Source organism: Simochromis diagramma, unplaced genomic scaffold (assembly GCF_900408965.1).
Source record: "Simochromis diagramma unplaced genomic scaffold, fSimDia1.1 OVJJ01000483.1, whole genome shotgun sequence".
NCBI lineage: Eukaryota > Metazoa > Chordata > Actinopteri > Cichliformes > Cichlidae > Simochromis > Simochromis diagramma.
This window is the reverse complement of record NW_024386835.1, coordinates 8,100,980-8,114,565: the sequence shown is the minus strand read 5'-3', so window position 1 is coordinate 8,114,565 and position 13,586 is coordinate 8,100,980. Positions and strand designations below refer to the sequence as shown.

General features: G+C 42.4%; 1 protein-coding gene across 1 annotated transcript in view; it reads left to right on the top strand.

The window, feature by feature from the left end:
* The window catches only part of magi1b (membrane associated guanylate kinase, WW and PDZ domain containing 1b), an 80,596-nt gene that overhangs the window by 20,709 nt on the left and 46,301 nt on the right, over positions 1–13,586 (top strand). The window contains exons 3-9 of the mRNA XM_040028552.1: positions 2,240–2,359; positions 4,004–4,246; positions 7,090–7,315; positions 8,168–8,250; positions 8,834–8,869; positions 12,145–12,202; positions 13,142–13,275. Of these exons, the coding sequence (XP_039884486.1) occupies positions 2,240–2,359; positions 4,004–4,246; positions 7,090–7,315; positions 8,168–8,250; positions 8,834–8,869; positions 12,145–12,202; positions 13,142–13,275 (900 nt within the window). The remainder of the gene's footprint in view (positions 1–2,239; positions 2,360–4,003; positions 4,247–7,089; positions 7,316–8,167; positions 8,251–8,833; positions 8,870–12,144; positions 12,203–13,141; positions 13,276–13,586) is intronic.

Here is a 13,586-nt window from a genome sequence, read left to right as displayed (position 1 = left end):
CAGGAATATGAGTTGAGCAGTTTAGGTGAGCAGCTTTATCGATGCTTTCCGAAAATGACCACAGGAAGTACCATTCAGAGGGTTAATCGACTGTGCGTGATGTAAATGCTGGCGTGTCATGCCTTACATCGTGCATGCTTTCTCTAATGGAGCCATAACTATGTGGTCCTATTTTTGACAAGGAAGTTGTGAAGCTAAAGGAGTTGTAACTGGAAAACAAACTTCTTTCTCTCACAAGTTAGCAACTTTCCTGCCCACATTGTATTATTCCTCTCATTAGCAGAAACTCAGGCCCGGGATGCTTGTAGAAGCATAAATGACTTAAATGTTTCTATTCTTTCCTTATAAAAAACAGTTTTTCATTGCTGTGTGTGTCATACAGTTGCAGGCTGCAATGCTTTAAGTTTTTTGGAGGGATGTTTTTGATGCAGCGGCAGCAGCTCTGAGCCACCAGCATTACAGTGTGACTGCCAGTGTCTTACCATTTTTCCTTGATCATCTTCCTGAAATGCTAATGATGATTTTTTTTTTTCTTTCTACATAACACCCACCTACCCAACTCAACTCGTGAATACGCTGAAACCATTAAGCCCCAAGGCAGCCAGCTTTAGATGAACACCCTCACAACAAATCTCCGAGGCTTCGTTGTGTGCACCAGCAGCTGGATTACATTAACTCTTAGCACAGTCGCAGGAGTCTCTATGCTCGGCTCTCAACCTGTCTTTCTTGCTCGTACCATTCCACAGTTTGGTCAATGGAGCTTTTGTGGGGAGGGGATATTGAATTAATTAGGCCTATAGCGATAACAGTGTCTTAACCCTGGGTATAAGCCAAGGCTCTGCTTTTTTTTTCTCCCTTTTTTTTTTAACACCCCCTTTGAAACACTGGTCACAATTCTTCCTATTTAGTTTTCTAAGAGCAGCACCGTCTAAATGGAGTCGAATCAATGGCCGCTTTTGTATGCGAAGTGAACTGACAGTCGGCTGGACACTCCGGCTTGTCTGAGCACTCTTTACGGTTGACATTCGGCAAAAACAAATTCTGCCTGGGAACGTGCAAAGAGCAACTGGTATCCGATTGACTTTAAATCAATTTCCTCTTGGTGCGCAAGCGATTAGATGTTTGCGGGCGCTACTTGCGAATTCTGGTAATGCACAAGAAGATTATCCCTGTCTGTGTCCTTCATACAATGGCATATAACCGTGATAGAATAGGCGATATACTGTAATAGATGATTGAGTTGATGCACGTCAAGAATATTTGTATAAGAGATTCATTATCTTCAGACGTGGAAACTCTCTGTGTGCATTGTACGCTTGCTCGAGTTAGGATGTGCGCATCTGTGATTTATCACCAGTGTCACCGAACGTGGCTGCAGTGGGAGCCTCTCCCCATATTCTCACACATCTATTTTTACCAGCTTATTGCTTAGCAGCCCACTGGAGACAAAATGATTGCAAGATAAGACAGATCGGGAGATGGAAGAAAGGGGTTTCAAGGGAAGTAGGCAAAGCAGGGAAAGCCCTCTGCTGTCACTAAATAGAAGACAAAGATATTTTGCCATGGGCACTGGATGCTTTTATTTGTGCCAGAATAATTCGATTTTTGGAGTAGGATAAAATCAATTAGGTAGAGAGTGAGATAACGCTAAAGAGAACTTCAGAGCGGCGCGTACAATAGCGTGGAAATCGCATTAGTCAGGCAAACATTGAATGGTTAACTAGAAACACAGCGTTTCATGTGTAAAGCTGTTTACCGCTGGTGCCACACCGGCCAACTGTCTGCAGCCATTAAAGGCAAGTGCTAGAATTTCACAGGCTGCATGCCAATTCAGAAACAGACACACACACTCCCATTCCACCCCGGCACATATGGCAGGCTCTCACTGAGGTGCCACTACAATACTTCACACCCCACCCGAGAAATAACATCATTGCAGACAAGTGATAATCATTCTTTTAGGCTCTGCTGTTTGCAACTCGCTCTGCACCAATTGCGATGGAGGCTTCTAATGCATGTGGATATATATGCATAACTTAAACGAGAGGATATAGGAACAGAAAGATTAGCATTATGGGGAGGAAGGTGGAACAAGTGTGTGTGGGAAATCCCAAAGGGTTCACATGGCAGTTCATTTGACATCATAGCACTCAGATTCCCAAGGTGATGAAATGTCACATAATGAAATGGAAAAAAAAAGAAGTGGTCTAACTTTACGTTTCTCTGTTTTTCTGTCTAGGTACTACCCGTGCCCCACGTGAAGGAGAAGTTCCTGGCGTGGACTACGACTTCCTCTCAGTGGAGCAATTCCTGGAATTGGAGAAAAGTGGGACCCTCTTGGAGATAGGAACATATGATGGTAAATTAGAAAGGTTGCTGTAGTTGACTCTTCTTGTTGAGCCTTGCCAACTAAAAAGGAAAAAAACCCACCCTCCTGCAGACACCTGGACAGGTGAATCTTAGAAGTAGAACCAACAGATCGAGCCTCCCATCTCTACCAACAACAATATAACACAAACAGGGTTTAAATCACTTTAAAACCTGCTGCTTGTATTGTATTAGAAGACTCGTTTTGTAGTTTGTTTGAGCTTTTGCTATTTTTCTGAATAAGCGACACAGTGTAAAGGTGTGAAATTAACTGAATAACATTTAGATACCGTACTGAGCTAACAGTTTCCTGGAAGAGATACAAAGGCACAGGCGTATACTTCTACACAGCACATTTGTTCAACACAGACCCATTTTACAAATCTCAGACAGCTTTTACTCTTCTTCTGAGTGAGTTTTTAAACTTTATTTATTTCCACACAAAGATACGCCCATAATGAAACTTGCAGAGAGCACAAAAGCCTCTGTCTTTACTAAGCAGAGGGCACACACAGAGCTCTGCAACATGACAAGTCAACTGTCATGTAGTTTGCTTTTCCCATCATATCTATTACATCATGTTTTGAAATGCCTGTCAAAATACAGTTATGGACCTCAGACAGGTCTGAAGTGTGTGAGAGTAAAGTCTGAAGCTTGGTTAGGATCTAAAATGTGGTTCGAGACTGCGTATAATAACTGACAACTGAAACTACAGTATGTAAACATCAGTCCACCTTCTTCAGTCTATGCATGGTGTAAACCTGGGTGTTTTGCTCTTACAGAAAAGCAGAAACATTATCCTCTTGGACAATTCCATCATGTTTGACTGCAGGTTTTTCGCTGTTATTATATCTTCACGTCTGATAATGTAAAGTTCAAACTATGAATCATCTGTAACTATCGGCTTCTAGAATTTAATTATTTTATCCTTTAGGTCTGTGAGCACGGTTGATTAATTGTACTCAAGCCAATGCAAAATAATTAGACTAGCTCAGTATAGCTTACTTATATTTTGGAGCAAACACCATTCGCTCATTAAAACTGTGGCTTTAGATGCTGGTCTGCAGATGGTACAGTCTCTTTACCTCTGCCTGGTTACTCTTTGGATGAGCATGAGTGATTTTCTGTATGTTTGAATTTGAATTTTTCAGTTAAACCAAAATGTTGCACTGGTACTGAAGAAATGGAGAGGATTTTTATGGAGGAAAGCAGGTGCTGTGCATGTGTCAGAGTATCTGTTATCTGAGAAACTGGAGTTTAAGGTTGACTTAGAAAATATCAGCCTAATTAAGCTATAGCAGTAAAAAGTGATTTGAGAAATAGAGTAACTGTTTAGTTATAAAACAAAAAAGGGGGGGGGGGTGCTGCTTGTGAAACTTTTTTTGAGATTAAACACAAAAAAAGAACAAAAGCAGTTTTGCTTTGGAGATTAGCATTCTCCCACAGACAAACTCAACTTGACAATTTGCATACAAAGACTGTGACTAAACCCCCTTCAACACACACACACACACATACACACACTTCACTCACACACAAAAGGCCCTTTGACCCCTCCTCTTATGCCCTCCCACTACTCTTTTCTGTGTCTTTCTGATCCCCGCCCATCTTCCCTTCTGCCTCCTTCATCACCTAGGTAACTATTATGGGACACCCAAGCCACCAGTGCAGCCCCCCAGTGGGAAAGTGATTAGCAGTAGTGGTAACAGCGGTGATGCCCCACTGCCAGACGGGCTCAGGAGTAGCCTGCCGGGCTCACAGCACTCCACTCCCCGACGCTCCAAGTCCTACAATGACATGCACAATGCTGGATTAGTGCCTGGAGAGCAGCAGCAGGAGGACGACGAGGACCTCCATGACATGAACAGCAGCTTTACAGGTACGTGCGGAGGAAGGAGAGGAAATCGGATGGGCGGAGAGTCTCTTATAAGTTTAGATTGACACTCGAGTAACACTGAGCATTGTATCTCTATGATTTTGTGCATTGAAGAAGCACTCTGCTGTTTGCTTTTAGTGAAGAGTACAACAGCACGTGTATAAATGACCATGTATGGCTCTGTCAGGGACGCTGCCATGTTGAAGAAAATAACCCTCTGCTATAACAAATGCATAATAAGAGCCACGGTTTAAACCATCTGCAAAGTTACATTTACTCAAGTCAGATTAGCAAAACATGAGGGAGACTGAAGTGAATAACTCTAAATGAATAACAACTATAGTTGGTTAAAATTTTAAACTGATGAGACGAGAATATCCCATTATTGAGTCATGAAGGGAACACTGACAGAGCACTGTTTTTACGTGTACACTGAGTACATTAATACTTGATTGCTTGCTGATAACGCTCCTTTACATAAATTGGTGTTAGACTTCAGATAAGTGATCTGACAAAATAAGATCTTTTAAAGCATCTCAAATGATTTTGTTCATTTTTATTTCATTAATTATTAATCTGAAAAGTGTTTCCTGGAGGAACTGATAATTGATTTCTATCCAATATAGTATTGAATACTATATGAGTGGAGCCAGAAAAGCAAATACTAAATAAAATAATGTGAATACCAAACCAAAGCACAGTTGATTTGCCCGCACTAATGCCTTGGTAGCTGTGTACACAAGCTGTGGCACCACACAGTGCACTCATCTTCTCTGGCCAGCTCAGCACAGATGTGTGTGTCCTTCTCTCAAGCAGGGTGTGAGCTTGGCACCTGAAATCAAAAAGCAAATGGTCACTCAAGATGCGTGTAAGCCATGTTTTGAAGCCAGGTGTTAAGAGCAGCATTTTTGTCTGACATTCATTTGAATACAACTTTGGACAGAAGATAAAAGAATGGACCCAGAAGGCTGGCAGCAGACCCAAAGCTAAATTAAATTTGCCTTCTTTTCACAGAGAAGACCCAAAGTGATACATCACATCTGACACTTCTAAATGCTTATCTGCATTTTCAAAGAGATCTTTCCTCTTTCTCACACTTTGCCTGTAACCACCTAGCAGCTGTGGTTGTTTTTAACTCCTCCTTGTTTCACGGGACTCACCGCTCCTTCAGCTGATTTGGACACCAAAGCAAACAGACCCTGCAGATCAGCCTGAGAATCACTTTCTTTCACTCTTTTATTTTTTGGGAGAGGAGAAGCGGGGGAGAAAAATCATTTGAGAGCTGATGGATAAAGTGGGAGGCGAATGCAAGTGGAGAGAAGGTAGCAGGAAATTAAATAGAAAGAGGAGGTGACTGAGAAAGAGGGCAAGTCTAAAAAAGAAACGACTGAAAAGGGAGAAAGAAACAAGCAGGGGAGGTTTTTATACTGTGAAAAAGGATAAGCTCAGAAAAGAAGTAGGAGAAAGCACAAAAGAAGTGGAGAGAGAAAGAGCCCTTTGCTGTGGAGAGGGGCTGCAGAATACAAGAACTTCTTTGATTGGTGAGTAAGTGGTCTCTGGCTCTGACTACATCTGCTGCCTGCGTATCTGCATCCACACATGTAAAATAGTGCCATCTGGCTGCGAGCATTAGACACCTGAGCAGATTCCATATGTGAAATTGATTTTGGGGGGATAATAGTCCATTAAATTAAGTTTAAGTTGGTAAAATGACAGCAGTGCTGCTTGTTTGACATTAAAGAAATGAACTGGAGTAATTTTTGGGATTTCCTTGTTAGTCAGTGAGTAGGAAATTGAAGGAGTTTCAGCCTTAAAGCTCTGTGGCTGACATGTGTTTTTCAAATGTGGCACCAGAAGTTGTTTAACTCTCTGTGATTGTGTGACAAGTGCCACTCGAGTGTGAGTGTGGAAATGAACCGGCAGGAAGCAAGGTGCTAGCACTTTCAAGGCGTGAACTGCCCACTCAGCATTCTTTACTGAAGGAGGAAAGAAACAAGCCCAAATAACTTCTGTCTTTAGGAAGTTATTGGGATAAATGGAAACATGCTATAGCAACATAACTGATTTCATTCAATAAGTAGATGCAGAAACTCACTGACATGAGGCTTTCTTGTCATCTAGTTGTGGATTTTTACAGCCTCATGAAACTTTTTTCAAATATTTTAGTCTTTAAATTATTCAGACTGCTCAGGCAGGTGATATTTTTATTCCTATGGAAATTTAAAACATTATAGAAATACACTAAATGACTGGAATTCTTCCAAACTCCCATTCAAATGATGTTTCAATAATTCTTAATGTATTAGGAAATGTATGTTTTTTTTTCTATTACCGCACAGACTTTAAGGTTACATAATAGGCTGTATCTTGTGACGATACTTTAAAAAAAACGGTGTAATCAACAGGAGCACTTGTTTATTTGAAGACAGTTGTCTTTTCTTTAGTTGATCTCGTGATGCGTTCCATTTGCCTCGGCCATCTTCCAGAGCAAATGGAATTTCCTAATTGAGTGCATTCTAGTAAAGTGCGGTCAGTGCTCTGTGTGTGGCTCATTCAGCGAGTCACAGATGCACAACAGTAGTGCAGCAGATTGCAAGTTTTACAGTTTCACTCATGTTTACGTGCACTGCTGCCATGTTGGATTGCTGAGTTGGGTTTGGTGGGAGCTTTCCGGTTGACAACTGGTAGCTTGGAAATCCCAGCTTGAAATGGAGCGCACCATTGTCCCAAGGTTAACTCATTGTTTTCACAGCTACTTGTTGCTCCTTGAAAGTGTTACTGGCGTCCTTTAGTTGACAGATTTTTGACACCAGGCTGTGTGTGTTCTGGGTTTTTTGTCCCTCCAGGAGACTCTAGTGAATTAGACGAGATTCATCACTCGGTGCGCCCTTTCGCCCCCCGCCAGAGTGACCTGTCCTACGCTGGGACAACCCCCTCACCACCGGCCATCACGGAGAGCACACAGCAGACACACACTCACCTGAGCCATCCTCCCCCAGAGGATCCGCTGGGACCTCTGCCCGACAACTGGGAGATGGCCTATACCGAGAACGGAGAGGTCTATTTTATAGAGTAAGTACCAAAGGTCGGATTAAAGTAGTGCTTACTCATAAATCAGATATTATCAGTGTTCACTGTCAATGTGGCTGAATGAAGCTTCCTTTCATTTTGATTAAACTCTGTTTAAAATGGGACATGACTTTATCTAACGTGACACATTTTCTCATGGCTGACTCTCTTTCTGTACTGTCTGCACCGTCTAAACCCGATCCAGGTTTCTTTTTAATGTGACAGACGTGTGTCGCTGTGGAGAGTACTCGAAGGCTTTAGGAAGCATGAAAGTTTAAAGAATGCAGCGTACATTACCAGCGGCTACATGAAGCATAATTCAGGATACCAAAGAGTTCCTCCTGCATCGCTCCTACAGCCATGAACCTTTAACCAATTTAAAGTCTGCAGTATAGAGAATTAGAGAGAAATTTATTACAGATTACCTGGTCATGCTTTCTATCTATGATGCCTTACTCCTTGTTGTTGTTACTTGTCAAACAGATTCTAATAGATTTGAAATTCCTTAATATGAGGCATAAAACTTTAAATATCCACTGTAACTTACTTACGTTTATATTGTTCTTTTTTTTAGGATCCTTCCAGCTGTGTTATTCTTCTCTACACCCATTAAAATGAACAATCATAATGTTCTTTTTTACTATTATTAACATGGTAAAAGCATTCCAATTTGCTCAGATTTAAATGTTTCCTGTTTAACCTTCAGGGCTTTCAGTTAATGATAAAGTGCCGTGTGTCACCTTTTTCTTTTTTATAAATCATTCATTCCACCTGTTCCAGGGTCAAATTTCCGACGTCTATTAGCTACCCTCTAATAATTTGTCTTGTCTGGCCTGTCTTGTGTGTTCTGCTTAGCCACAATACAAGGACGACCTCCTGGATAGACCCTCGGTGCCTGGACAAACCTCAGAAACCCCTGGAAGAATCTGAAGATGATGGTATGTGTCTGTCTGTCAATGTTTGTGCAAAATCTTCTGTAAGCTAAAGGAGGTGATATTTTTTCATTTTGTTTTGTTCCGTTGTTTAGAGCATGTTTTTCTACACCGTACCCAAAAACTCAGACTCAGATAACACATCTGAGAGGTTCACCCTTTTAGTCTTTAGGTGTCAGTATTGGGTCACAGAAAATGGTGTGCAGTCCATTGGCTGGTGCCACCTTTGCTCTTCTTCCAGCTGTTTCTTGGAGCAACAAGACCTACACCTTCCATTAATTGCCTTCCCCAATTTTGTAGTCTATTGTTGCAGTATACAGAAAAAGAAAAGGTCACAAGCTCAACTCCATTATGGTGTCAAACCACATTCAGAGATCCAGTCTTTAGTGCCGCCTGATTTTAGTAAACATGGTTTTTCAGAGGTTGTTGCTCTGGTTTTGGTTAAATCTTGCCACCCAGTGTCCAGATGTTGTTATTGCAGCCGCCTAACTCACAGATGTTTGTCTTTCTGCTTCAATCCACCCCCCCTGCCTTTGCCTTCCCAACAACAATCCTGTGGCGCTGCTGTGCCGTCCACTCGACTGAGTAGAAGGGGTACATACAGAGGAGCCGGATAATGACCTAGGTAGGAACTTCTCTCATCTTTTTGACATGTATCAGTTAGGTTACTGTGACTTTAATCATTCAGAAATGACACATCATGACAATTGTCTGCCCTTCCATTAGTACGTGGGATTTTTAAATGTGCGTTTGTATGCGGACTTGAACATAATTGTCATCAAACCCACATGCCACCAGCCATGCAGGTGCCACACTGCACAGCCTTACAAAACACTCCCACATCAGAAGGCCATCATATCAGACATAAGAGGCAAAAAGCTGATCCAGAGAAGATTGTTGTAATGATGGTTTCCTAATGTGCTTGTCTGAGCCAGACAGCTACAGGCTCTTTGTTCTGATGCCCATCAGCACACTAACTAGCCTCTCAGACAGAGCGGTGAGGCCACCTGTGCAGGATAAATGGTGTCTGGAGATGATGCCCCGCACTGTTATGCACCTGTAATGAATTATTCCATTAGAGGAAATATATCAGAATAATGATTGACATGTTTGGACTTCACTTGGGGGTACACGGTGCAATACAAGGGGGGGAAAAATATAAACGCCCACATCTAATACTGTGATGAAAATCTGTATGAATGTAGGATGTTTTCATCACCGTCATTACTGCTTTAGTAAATATATTCTATATTAGCACTGTTTAAAATGGTTAAATGTAATATGAAAGGGTTCAACTACAGAGAAACGGCTTCGTTTTAGTCTCTCCAGCTCTTTTTTTTTTTTGTCCCGAGCAGCAGAAGGTGTTTCCAGCAAAAAGCAATAAAAGCAGGAAAAAGAGAGCACACCAGATCCAAACAGGTTGATGAGATGCTGCCAAGGAAAACGGAGAATCTATCACGCTTTTATTTCTTTATTTTTAAACCCACTCCAATTGCTAAGCATCAACAGCGCTTAAATCTTCAGGTCAGACAACCCCCCCAACCCTGTCCACAAGACATCCTCAACTGGATGAACATGCTCAATAATTATCGATCGGCGCCCTCCGATGCAGGTGGGCACAGAAACCGCAATTAAATCCTGCTCTCGAAGGAGACGAGCAGACGAAAGCCTTTTTATGAACGCCGGCACGCATGCCCAAATTCTCACGTACACCCACGTGCGCGAGAAGTGCCTCTCTGTGGCAGACTCTTCCTCCGGAGAAATCAATCACAGCTCTATATCAACAGAATGAGATGCGAACAGTTAAACGCGTAACTCATCACGCTCGTCTCCCCCTCGAAATCACAATATGTTCTAGAAAGTGGGAAGAGGGACACGGGGTGAGAGCAAAACACGGCTTAATGAGCGACGACTTTCTCTCCCTTTGTCTTTGCTGTTGTCATCTGTGTTTGCAAACACAGCGAAACCAATGCCAGGCTTTTAGTAGGTTTGCAGCACAGAACGTCCTCTCTCTGCGCTTATATATACATACACACACACACACACACACACACACACACACACACACACACACACACACACACACAGGTGGTCCTCCCGGAGTGGAACTAGTGCAGTGTGAAATAACGTGGGTGATTAAAATTTGTGCGTGACGCCAGGCGGGACCGCATTCCATTTAACGTTCCAGTTCAAAACATCTAAATGATAATTTACCGTGCTCGCCTTGCGCGTTCACCCTCGCGACATCTCTTTCCCGTAACCTTGCATTTCTTCTTTGCCGCTTGTGCTTTTAGATGCACTTCAGCAGGTGTAGAAAAAGACGGAACCCACAGAAGCCCGAGCCGCTTACACGCACGGAGCTGTTGGCTCTGGTTTCACTTACAAATGATAAATTAATATGTAGACCGCGGCGGCGTGTTTCTGTGCGTCTGCATCTGCAGCTGATTCCACTCCAGCCGAGGTCCTCCTTATTAAAAAGCAGAGGGAAGCTCTCCAAGTTGGATGATTGTAATTACTATCTACTTGCATGCAGGGCAGAGCAGAAATTGGCTGGGGGTAATTCAAATTTTGTCACATACACAGTCATACACAGTACGATATGCAGTGAAATGCTTACACAACTGCTCGTGACCTAAAGAAAAAAAAAAAAGGCTATGAATAAGATAGGAAATAAATATGAAAATTAAAAAGGGTAAATTTAACTAGGAAGGAATAAAATATAAAAATTAAAGTTAAAAATGAAATAACTGTACAACAAAATACACAATACACAAATACACAGTATAGAAATATATAAGAATGTATGAAGAAATATAAATATAATAATAATAATAATAATAATATGTAGAACTTATTCGTCACAGGAGAGGATTACCGGACAATCTCTGTTTGTAGCCAATTAGAAGCGTCTGACATTATCTGTGTGGAGGATGGCCAGTAATCAATGCTGCTGTAATCAGGCTGGAGAAGTGAATCAGATGGCTCTGTTGAAGATAACAGCTTTGCGCTGCAGCAAGTTTGCACATTGGCATCATATTCATGTCTTTCTATGGTCATCTTTTAAGTTTCACCTTTTCACGTGTTTTAGCGTTCGCACACGTGTGCTTACATCAGTGTGAACAGTCCCTTTCAGTTCTACTCAAGCAGGTTTTAATTCTGCCCACAAAGAGACGAATGTGAAGTCAAATCTGCAACAATCTCTACCAGACACTTAGCGATCCATGTGAAAACTAAAGAGCCTCGGTGCCTTTGTTTAGCCAAGGACAGGTACTTTTCGACCATACCTTTCCAGCGCACTGATTAGAGACGTGTGTTTCTGTGTGATATTCTGTAGAATGTTGTTTTTCTTCTGTATGAGGGGAAAGAAAAGAAGAGAAGTTGTTCATTCAGAAACCAACCAATCATCTCACAGAATTTAGTACATGTCTTTTTAGCTTCAATGTATTTTGCACAAAGGTTTCTAAGTCTCGAATTTTCCACCTGCTTCCTGTCATTTGTAACTTTACCCGCCTCTTCTTCATTGCCGTTTTTTCCCTGTATTTCTTCCCACTTCCCGTGCTCCTGTCCACTTCCTTCTCACGATTTCCTTCTCATGTGCCTTTCATCTCTCTACCCCCCTCCCCGCATTCATACATCCACCTGCGCCCATGGGGGGTCTTGCTCTGTTCTTATCTGATGGGTGGAAATGTCAGCATTGTGAGGGGGACAGAGGTGAGAACAGCCAGACAGCCTGTGAAGCTGTTGAGCTGCTCTGGCCTCGGAGACTGACTGACGGGCCGATTACAATGACGTGGCAAAAGGTCTTTCCTGGCTTTGCCTCAAATGGCTCAATACACGGCTTCCTGCAAGTCAAGATTTACTTACTTTCTTTGTCTCATTATCTTTTTTTTTTCTTTACAGAACTTCCTCCAGGATGGGAGAAAATAGATGATCCAGTGTATGGAGTCTACTACGTTGAGTAAGTGCACAGGCTGACGTCGCAGAAAAATCTAGAAATAGCTCCCAGCTTCTTCTTCGTGTGCATAAATAGAAGTACATCCACACATGTCTTTTTTTTTTTTTTTTCTTTCAAGCAACAAAAACTCTTAACCTCACTGCTAATGGAAGACATCACAGCCAGATTCTTGCTTCAGCTATTTCAGTCCTTTTGTGTCCTGGAAAATGTAGGCCATTGTTTGTGTCATTAACATTCGGAAAAAAATGAACAAAAATATGCAGCGAGCGTGTTTGTGCGAGCACATATGTGCGTATCTCATATTGTGTGAAGCCCCTGGGCCTCAGCATTAATACAAATATGTTTTATGCGGGGGTTTTTTTAGTTTGTTTTTTTTTGTTTTTGTTTTATGTTGTTCAAAGCAGCACCTGTGGGCCCAAGGCTGTGGCATTTCTTCTCCCCCCCCCCCCTTTGTTTCTGCAATATTTTTTCTAATATACATTATTCACAGTTTCCTTCATTTGCTGTATAATTTGGCACTTTCAGGTTCCATTTTTCAGTGCTAGTTAGGTTAGTAGGAGACCTCCCAGGCTGTAATGTGAAAGATGTTTGTGGTTTCAGCGAAATTAAGCCATCAGCACAAAAGGATTTATTTGATGTGATTTGTAGGCACGGCTGTGTCATGTGCATCTCAAAGAGAGGTTTCTGTGTAAGCGTGGGTGTGTGTGCATTGTGCCACCATGTATTAATCAAAGCTTATCGCCATGTTTCTCCACTCCCCACCCCAATCCCCTCGCCCTTTGTTGACCCTCTCCCGCTCTGCTGTTACCTTATCCTCTTCTCCGTGTCCCTGCTGTGCTCTACTCTCCTGCTGATCTTTACCCCCCCCCCCCCCCCCCCCCCCCTTACATCTTGTTCTGTATTCTTATGTTCTTTTTATCCACTCCCTCCACCGTCCCAAAGTCATATCAACAGGAAGACCCAGTATGAAAATCCGGTGCTAGAGGCTAAGAAGCGCAGGCAGCTGGAACAGCAGCAGCCTCAGCAGCCTCAGCCCCAGAGCCAGCAGCCACCTGAAGGTGAGCGCTACATCCGAGGTTCGTTCACAAGCCCCCACCAGGGGCGTCATTTTCTTTCTTTCTTATTCATGTGTATAAATGAGTTGCCTGCATGCTCTGCGTGTCTGTCTGTGTGAGTATGAGCGAGTGTGACTTTATCTGCCAATGCCTATTACTGCTACGGTTTTATTTTTGCTGCCAGCTCCTGCCTTATGATTTGCTAAGTGACCTCCCATAAAGGCATAACTATTATTTGCGGCTGCACCACGCAGCCTTTTTGAAGTTAATTTCAGTTTTCTGTGCTACCTTTTGATTCTCGTTTGCTTGTTATAAATTGGACGAAGGTAACG